The following is a 9,419-nucleotide window of genomic DNA, read 5'->3' as shown; positions in this document are numbered from 1 at the left end:
ATTCCTAAGACTACAGCTTAAAACTAAGGACCAGGAAAACCAGGAATAATGGAAAAGTCATATAAAAGCCTAGATATGGGACGCCTGGGTGGCTCAGTTAGTTGAGCGTCCGACTCTTGATCTCAGCTCAGGTCTTGATCTCAGGGTCCTGAGTTCAAGCCCAGGGCTGGGCTCCATGCCCAGCGTGGAGCCTTCTTTAAAAAAAAAAAAAAAAAAAAAAGCCTAGATACTATCTCAAGCTCTTCAGCGAACTAACTTTGCCACCTTGTAAGTAATTTATTTCTATACTTCAACTTTACCTGTATTAAAAACGAAACTGCACTGAATGATCCCCCCACATTCAGCCTCACTGATCTCACTCCCCAGCTGTATCCACGTGGCAAACATACACTAGGGATGGCATACTCAGAAGTAATGGGATTGGTTTAAGGGGAATAGGAGGGTTGAGAAGACTCACTAACCCCACCACAGTAAACATTCTACTAATTTGTGTATGTGTAGCTCCTTGCTTTGAGTTTATAACTTCTGAAGCATGTGAACTTTTGCATAGCTTTTCTTCCACAAAGACAATAAACCCCACAAAAGTAGGGAATGTTTTTAATGTATCTCCATACCACGGGCTCACTCAGAAAGGCCAGTGGTTGGGAGGCATCACAATCCCCTGGCTAAATCAGGAGAGCGCAAGTCAGTAACATCCTGAGTAGCTGAAAACATATTTGGAAAACTTCTGATTAAGGATCATTAAGAATGAGTCAGATACTGAGAACAACATTCCTAGTCCAGTTTAGAAGTGCCCTTCCCCTTCAATAAGATGGAGAGTTCTCTGGAATATCTATGTCTACTGGACCTTGTTTATCTTCCTTGATGCATACTCATTTGAGAAGCCAATCACATTTGGGAAAATATAATATACCCTCCTCAAAGTTGGGCAAAATAGGCAAAGAGACACATGTCAATGTTGGTGTGTGTCGGGGAGACAGGTGTGAGTTTGTTGGTAACATTCTTTTCTATAATACATTCACAAGCAGTTTGTAACTTCTTACAGTCGATGCTTGGGAGGTGGGGAGGAAAGAAGTCACTCTGCCTCCTGCTGGCCACAAGCAGAAAGGCTTGAGTTCCTTTTGGCTTATTACTAGAGGTCACATTTCTCCTTCACAGACATGAGAACTTGTGAAGGAATGGAAGACTGAAAGGGAAAAGGAAGAGTGGGCTTCTCTTTTTTGCTTAGCCTGAACTAAGCTCTAGGTGTTAATAAACTATTTAGATCAAATTCTTCATTTTGTGAGCCAAAACCTGAGGTTGATGCATCTTCTACATTAGCTACAGAAACAAAAGGATAGACGGGAGTCAGGAAAAGCCCAGATCTATATGCTAACATCCCTACTCGCTCTCCCTGAGTGATGGAAGTGGGAAGCCCAGTCACATCCCCTATTAAGGGCCCCTGTTCCTCAGAACTCAGGGCTCCACACCAGCTTCTCCCCTGAATGGTGTCTTCAGTTTCATTTTCTTCCCTTTCCCCAAACCCCAATAAAACACACCAACTGCTTCAGAATATTTCTGGGTTGTGTTTTTTTGTGGGTCGTCTTCTTTTTTTTTTTATTTCAAATACTGAAAAAGTCTCCTGGGCTCTGTGGGGCTCCCCACGCTCATGGCCCCCTTTCCCCACACTCACTGCCCTTCTCCCCACAGTAAATCTATTTCAAGGACAGCACTTTTTTCAACGAACAATTAACATTAATTGTGTTCTCAGCTTGCTCTGCAGAACCAGAGGAGCTGTTTGCATCTGTCATATTTAGACGGACAGTTTCTTTTATCTGACACCAGATTCCCAGCCACATCCAAGCAAACAAGGCATTTCTCTACAGAGCTGAATTGGAACTCCTCATCTGGAGTCTACTCCACTCCTCCCCCTCACACCCATCCCACACCAGCCACATGGTTAGGAAGGAGGATAGTCAGGCATGTTTTTATCAACTCCAAGCCCTATTTCATATCCCCCCCAAATTTCCCACCCCACCCTCTCAAACACCACACCCGCGCCCCACCCACCCCCTCCCATCCCCGCCAGGATTTCACTGAGATTTCTCCCAACAGTTATTTGGAAAAAAGGTAAAACAAAAAAGGTTCAGGGTCTTGGTGCTCAGCCCAAGGGGCCCCATGCGCTGGGACACCGCCGGGCAGGGGCTTCTGCCTCTCCAGCCCGCGCCCGAGCCACCTCCTGACCCCTGGCTGCAAAAGCAGGGAGGGGCAGGAGCCAGCACAGGACCCAGGAGGGCAGCGTCTCAGGATCTGGCGGAGCCCCGGGCAACATCATTCAACTTGGCCGCTGCGGACGAACACAGAAGAAGAAAAAGAAAACACTGTCAAGTAATAAGGGAAAAAACCCGAAGTTCCATCCCAGTCCCTACCCCGTGACTCTTCCATATTTAACAATCATTAGGCTACCTGGCACAAGCCTGAATCCGATCCGCAGAGAGTTGGAGAGAGACAGACAGAGGAGAGAGGAGGGGAGAGGGGGGAGGGGAGAGGGAGGAAGAGAAAGGGAGGAGAGGGAGAGACAGGAAGAGAGAGAGAGAAGGGGGGAAGGAGGGAGAAAAGAGAGGAGGGGAAGAGAGAGAAGGAGAGAGGGAGAGAGAATTTCAGTGTTTTTCTATCTACAAAACAGTGTTCTCTGTCTTTCTGGAGATAGCCATGAAAACAGTACAGAAAATTCTTTAGACAAGATCAAAGTAACTGGAGGTTTGCAGGGGCTCAGGCTGCCGGCTTGGAGCAGGCTCGCTTCCACAGGCATGGCACAGGCACGTGCAGCAGCAGAGACTGACGGGGCACACAGTGATGAGGGGGTGGTGGCATGGAAGCCAGGGCCCGACAATACACAGGCTGTTCTGAGTGGATTTAATAATCCAGGTTTAATCGAAGCGATTTGGATTTGGATTTGGGAATGAGCCTTCTTGCCATGGAAGTGATGTATTTCATGCTGTGGAAACAGGTGGCAAATACAGAATGTGGCTTGTTTCTTTGTTTTCTTAGCCTTGAAGATGACCAGGTAGAGAGGGAGCGAGCGGGACCAACAGTTTTCTGATTTCTCTATTTCTTCTATTCCTTACTAAAAAACAGACTTGTGACCTCAGTCTTGAGGATTCAAATGACCAATAGAGAAAGCAGCTCAGACAGAAAAGAAAAAAGTACAAAATTCGAGAAGATCGGAGATGAAGAAAACGTACAAAATTATATATATATTTATATATATAATAACATGACATATCTATGTACAACATGGCTCGGACAGTTGAGGAAACTATACAAGGGTGTTCAGCATTTTCCCCTTCCCACATGGACTTTAGACTAAGGAAGACAGCATGAGGAATGGTGCAAGAAACACAAAAATTATATACAATTACAAGTGACAGTCAAAGGAGTCTGGGGGCCAGGGAATCCAGGGATCCTGCTCTCTCCATTCCTTCCTCACCAACTCTCTCCTATCCAATCTGAGCGATAGCCTGAAAAGTGAATGGCCGGTCAGGAAAGAAGTATACACACCTGCCATCACCCCACGTGCGCATCAGCAAGTTCACGGTCATTCTCATCAGGCCAAATGTTTGGCGTATCAGAGTTTATGAGGTGAGAGGGCAAGAGAGGATTACAGAATCTTGCCCTCTTGCAATTAGTTCTCCTCCTGGCCCTCTCTGTCCTAACTGGGAGGAGGATTCAGGCCAAGTTAAGTAGACCGAAGGTGCTGGCCACCTGCACCCCTCTCCTCTACCTGCTCATGAAGCCGCATTGCTGCTTCTCATCCCACAGGAGCTGAGTTACTGAGCTCTAGGAAGGCAGAGATTTCTTAGAGATTTCTCTCTCCCTGACCACCTTCCCCCACCAGCTTCCTCCCAGGTGAATCATCTCCTAAGAACCTGCTGCTCTAGCCCAGCCATAGTACCAAGGCCCGGAGGCTGGCTTCAGCTTGTCCCTTTTCTTCTGTTCTCCCTAACAATACTATCCCTGACATCTGATTACATCTCAAACGTGGGACTCCACCACATGTGTGTGACTGAGCATGTGTCCTCAGGCCCACAGCTGGGCTGCCAGAGCAGCTTTTTAGCAGCAAAGGTCCAGACTGGAGGCCAGGAGAGTGGGTGGGGGCAAAGGCACGAAGTTTCCATAGAAGCTAGCTTCTTAAAACTTTTTCCTTGACCCTTTAGACCATGATACTTATGAGGCCCTCCTGACTGAATTTATAACTCCCAAATCTCAATGTCCTCTCGCCCCATGTAGTCTTCAAACAGTTCCCCTCTGCAGGCTCACCCACAGGTCTTCCTCACTTAGTTTTACAATGAATAGCAAAGACTTTTTTTCAGCTGGCAGTTATACGATTTTTAAAATTTGAATCAATCTTATCTACATTCAGCTCTTTTACAGATGAGGAAATAGAAATCCATAGAGGTTAAATGACTTGACCAAGGTTACACATCAGTTCTGCTCAGACAGAGTGCAACTGGAACCCAGATATCTTAACTCCAAACCCAGTGCTCTTTCCACTACCCCATACTTGCAAAAGCAACATGCTGGAAGAGAGAGAGAAGGTGCCCATTTCATGTAAATGATGTTCTCCAATCTTTACATTACTTAAGAGCCAGGGCAAACTGTCAAAGACACTCACTGGGTAAGGGAGGTTAAGTGGGCATTGTAGTTTTAGGAAAGCAAATCACTTTTTCTTTTTGAGGATTCTCTAAACCTGCCATAATGGAAACACGAAGCAATAGCAGCCTAAGGGAAAAAACACTTAGAAGCACAGAAAACAGATCTCATTCAATCTACCTTTCCCAACTATGTCAGGTTAGCCTCTGGATGTAAACCTACCAAATTATTCCCAAGGCTTAGCCTAACCGATCTGGGGATATGCTCTTCCAAAAGGAAAAAATCACATCTCCCCAGTTTCTCATACAATAGGAAAAAAAGCGTTTGCAGCATTATCCAATCCTAGTCTCTGACTCCTGGGCCCCTACCTGGGCTACAGTGAGGGTGTGGAAATCTCAATTTAATCAAAGAAATGAACTCAGAACCCCTTTCCAACCCACATCACCTTCTCAGAAGCCCCCAGCAGAATCACAGTCATTTCTGGCTAGCAAGCTGAAAAGAGCTAACTAGGCGCTCATTCCATCCCTGCCTATGATATATAAAAGTCCAGTGGGTGAGGAAGGGGACAGGGGGGCCCAGGTTACCCCGCAAGCTTGCTGGTGACGAGCGAGGACTTTCTCTGGGGCAGATCCTGTGGGGTGGGGATGTGGTCACCAGTCACCAGGTTCTTGTCTGGTCCTGCACTTGGCAGCTGCTTATTCTTCATCTTGGCTTTGGCCATGTTGTAGTCTCCTGAGTCAAAGTACTTTTGCTAAGAAACAAGAGGGATGTTTAAGTGAGTGAGGAACTCTGGCCTACCTCAAAAGCAAGGAGACTCACATCCATTATAAACCCTCATCAACTTAGATCTTTCCAGTGTTCCTTGATTAACCTCATGCACACATAGTTTAGCATTAATTACATGTACTTATGTCTTCTCCCCAATGTGTTCTGACCTTTTCAGGTATGTAAGCAGGTTCCTAGCTACGGTATAGATTTTAGGAGTTAAGAGACAGCCCCTACATCCTTTATACACCCATCAGTACAGGATAGTTCAACCAAATTACTGATTATTCATAAAGGCTTACTTGGGACCGGTCAGTCTCCAAAGGACTTGGTGCTGAGGAAATAAATGGTAAGATATAAAGAATCGTCAATCTGGGGCTATCCTAGCAACCAGCAGGAGATCAACCTCAATTCAACAACCTCAAAATTAAAAATGATTCCCTCAGACCATGAATAGAAACTGGGCTTGTTCATGAGGATAATGTACTTTTCCTCTGACTCCCACTGCTCCCACACATGTTCCATGGCTGTGACAGCCTGCCCACGCCTGCCTTGCCTACAGCAAGGTAAACTGCAAATCAGCATCGCATCATCATCTGTGACTAAGACTCAATAACTAGGACTCTCCACAGGGATCTGTTTTACTGTCCATTTCATCCACACCTAGGAACACACTCCAGTTTAATGACTTACAATCCCTCAGTTAGTTTTAGGTATATCTGGGGACAGAGAAACCTGATCAGGAGTCAGATGGCTATGAAGGCAGATCCTCCCTTGGTAAGGAGGACCACTCTGGATGGAAAAATAAGTCTCTTGAGGGAGTATAGTTAATGGCTGGTACTAATTTCAAGGGTCTGAAGAAATCTATTCATTTCAAGTTGAAGAAATCTATAGGACAGATGGTTTGATCTTTTTTTGAAATCATGCACCCCAAAATTTAGCTCTAATCTTAGAAAGTGCAGTCCTAAAACTCCCACCATCTAAACACACAAATGCCCGGAGGAGTCAGTATTTCAGTTTCTAATGTCCTTCTTTCCCTCAATCCCCCAATGCTCCCATACCCAAATGTCTCAACATGAAGCCTTAATATCCTGTATGATACCATATCAGGGATTTATAATTATTTGCCTTGCTCTTTACAAGTTTCTAATTCCTCTCTACTACTGCCCAACAACAAAACCTCCAGATAAGCATTCAGGAGAAGCTCTACAGTTCTCATCCCTAAAGCCCCCTTTGGCTCCAAAGTAAAAGGATAAGAGATTGCGTCCCATACCCCTTTCTGGAGTCTCTTCATGAGGAAGTCGGAGCCTCCAGGCTTTTGTCCTAGGCTTGGATATTTGGCCTTTAGCTTTGCCTCCTCGGCTCTCTCAGGGAGAATACCTTCTTTCTCCTGTGTGTCCTAGAGGAAACAAATGGGCCAATTAAATTAAAAACTGAGAAGCAACTGCTTCTAATATCTAATAACTTTTATACTACCAACTTTTCCTAGAGGTCCACCCTCTTGTGAACATACTGGCTCTATTCTGCTCCTAAATATAGCTAGACCTTTGTTCAAATCCCTGAAGCTCAAGATGATTGTATTGTGAGGAAAAAACAAAAACAAACAAACAAAAAAACAAGCTGCTTCTCACACTATGCCCAAGGAACCACCTCAGTGACTTGGGAGTATTGGGTTGAAGATAACACCTAAACAAAATACTTCAATCAAGAGCAAACCATAGCTCATTCAGCACAGAAGTTAGGGAAGACAAAGAGAGAAAAGAGCAAACCAGGGCTTCTGGTGACCCAAGATGAGCAGGAAAGTTCCCTGGCTATCCCTAACACACAGTACAGGTCAAACAGAAAATCAAAGGGGATAATTCTACTGAGATGTTCCTTCTTATCCAGAGTCTAAGGTAGTCATCTGATAAGTCTCTCTATGGAGAGACTAGAGCTGTGTGGCCTTCTCCAAAAATCTCCACCCTAGTAATGACCAACATCGCTTCAGCATTTCCATAAACATTAGGTAGGAAGGTGACAGGTAAACAGAGATGAAAATGACACTATTTTTAACCTCGGGAAAATTAAGATACAGGAGGTTCACTAGTATTTACCCACAGTTGTTGCCCAAAAGTAAACACCTTCCCAAATGGGGCAAATGATGGAAGTTTGGGGAACATGCCAAGAGCATGCAATTGGTTTGCAGGAGGCTCACACTGTTGTTATTACTCTCTTCTTGCTTTTTGTGGCCCTGATGCTCTTTTCTTTGGTGACTTTTTACAAGGACCTAAAACCAAATTTGTGGCTTTTTTTAATGGAACTATATTCCCTTCCCTTGACAATCAGCACAGTTATAACCAGGTGCCTTTCATGAATCCCTGAGCCCAGGACTAAATGTTGTAAGTCAAATACAAGCCACAAGAAGAGGTTTACTTGCGGTTTTTTCATCACAGAATTGTGGATGAACTAAGTCCCACTGCCTTGGAAGTCGGGGTGGTGGTGGAAAGACGGTGGCGTCATTCTTGTCACGACTCTTTTGGTGTCTTTTCTACGTTTAACCTCCATTATTCTGTATGAAACTCTAGTCCTCTTCAAGCCTATTCGTTCGTGCCTGAGGATGGGCAACCGACCATCCCCAAATGTCAAAATAGGTCTCTTGAGAAAGTTGCCGCCTTAAACTAGCCATGATTATAATTACTTCTTCTCCCTTCTCCCAGTGCTGGTCTTTTAAACGTCTCTACCTCCACCTCTATTTTTCTGATGCGGGCCTCAGCCTGGTTGTTGGGTCATTTGCCCCCATTAACCAGTAACACACATCGCTTCCCGGTACCACCAGTCCCCTTTCATTCACCCAGTCTTTCCAAACACCCGCCCCGCGCCCAAGCTTGGCCAATGATAGTACAGCTTCAATGAGCAGAGCGGTGGGCCTATTGGCCAATCAGGAAGAGCACGGCAGTGACTGACAGTGGGCCCAACTAATCAGCGCCAGAGCTGCAAGCTGTGTTGAAGCTCACCCGGCGTGATGCAAGAAGTGGCCAACCCCTGCAGAGCTTGAGACCATGGCGACCAATCCGCACTGGTGGGAGACCGTCTCCCGCCCCATCACAGTCGCCCCCGGCTCGCCCGCCCGCACCCCCTCCATTTCACCTGCTTCTCCTCGCCGGTCTCCTCCGCAGGGTTCTCCTCTTCTTGTTTCTGGGACATGGCGGGATCAGGACTGTGGAGTGTAGGGGGCCCGGGAAGTCAACCGGAGAAGGGAAGGGGGAGGGGAAACGGGGACAACCTGCGCTGCTTCTTCGGCTCCTGTCACTAGGGTTGCTCAGTCAAAATGGCGGCCCTTGCCTGTGACGTTGTGGCCGCCCCTTCCAATGGGAGCCAATGGGAGTGGGGTAGATGGAGCAATGACGTAACGATCTACCAATAGTCACCGGCTAAAGGTGGGTTCTTTGGAGGTGACGGGCAAGCTGAAACACCAATCTGGAAAGAGAGTGAGCCCCAAGGACCAATTGGAAGCCCGTGGGGGATTTAAGGGGGCGGCGCTGCTAGGTTTGGCATTTTTGCTCCTTTGGTGGGACCAGATTCCCTTCATCGCTAGCACCCGGTGCACGGAAGGCTTTGCTGAGCTTCAAACTGGAGAGGAAGGCTGGAGACCTTTCATTTTCAGATGGAGAGGATTAAGCTTTGCTCAGTGTTAGCAGAAAATTATCAATCTCCAGAAAATAATTTGGAGGTCAGAGTGCACCTTAAGTTGGTACAAATTACTATTGCAGTGTATGTACTTGGCGTATGGAACGGAGAGACTGGGACCCCAAACCAAGTTGCCTTGCACAGATGGCTTTACGTTCCATTATTTAACGCATCTGTACAGTTTTATACTTGTTCAGGGTCAGCCCATGGAGAATAAGTTCCTTGAAACGGAAAGCACAGTTCTAGGTACCTGGTAAACGTTTAGTAAATACAGTTAATACTAGTTAACGTATCCTGAGTCACAGTTCAACAATATTTCTTGAGTGTTTGTGTGTAGATGGTAACGTATTAGTTTT

At 46.0% G+C, this 9,419-nt stretch overlaps 1 protein-coding gene across 1 annotated transcript; it reads right to left on the bottom strand.

Moving 5' to 3' along the window:
- Positions 1-1,554: 1,554 nt before the first annotated feature.
- Positions 1,555-8,733, bottom strand: ENSA (endosulfine alpha). The gene is made up of 4 exons (XM_032397021.1): positions 8,524-8,733; positions 6,671-6,796; positions 5,217-5,383; positions 1,555-2,326 (listed from the first exon to the last, which is right to left on the bottom strand). Exons 1-4 carry the CDS (start codon positions 8,578-8,580, stop codon positions 2,311-2,313), a joined length of 366 nt encoding a protein of 121 aa, XP_032252912.1. The 5' UTR covers positions 8,581-8,733; the 3' UTR covers positions 1,555-2,310.
- Between the last annotated feature and the right edge of the window lie 686 nt (positions 8,734-9,419).

This window comes from Phoca vitulina, unplaced genomic scaffold (assembly GCF_004348235.1).
Source record: "Phoca vitulina isolate PV1807 unplaced genomic scaffold, GSC_HSeal_1.0 scaffold96, whole genome shotgun sequence".
NCBI lineage: Eukaryota > Metazoa > Chordata > Mammalia > Carnivora > Phocidae > Phoca > Phoca vitulina.
Note: the sequence above shows the minus strand (reverse complement) of the source record. Positions and strands in the feature narration are given on the sequence as shown.

Bases quoted from the DNA above. Each gene is read 5' to 3' on its own strand.
- ENSA (XM_032397021.1), bottom strand. From the start codon at position 8,580: ATGTCCCAGAAACAAGAAGAGGAGAACCCTGCGGAGGAGACCGGCGAG. The intron at 6,797-8,523 runs GTGAAATGGAGG...TGTTTCCTCTAG, and splicing joins AGACCGGCGAGGAGAAGCAG to GACACACAGGAGAAAGAAGG. The intron at 5,384-6,670 runs GTATGGGACGCA...CTTGTTTCTTAG, and splicing joins TGAAGAGACTCCAGAAAGGG to CAAAAGTACTTTGACTCAGG.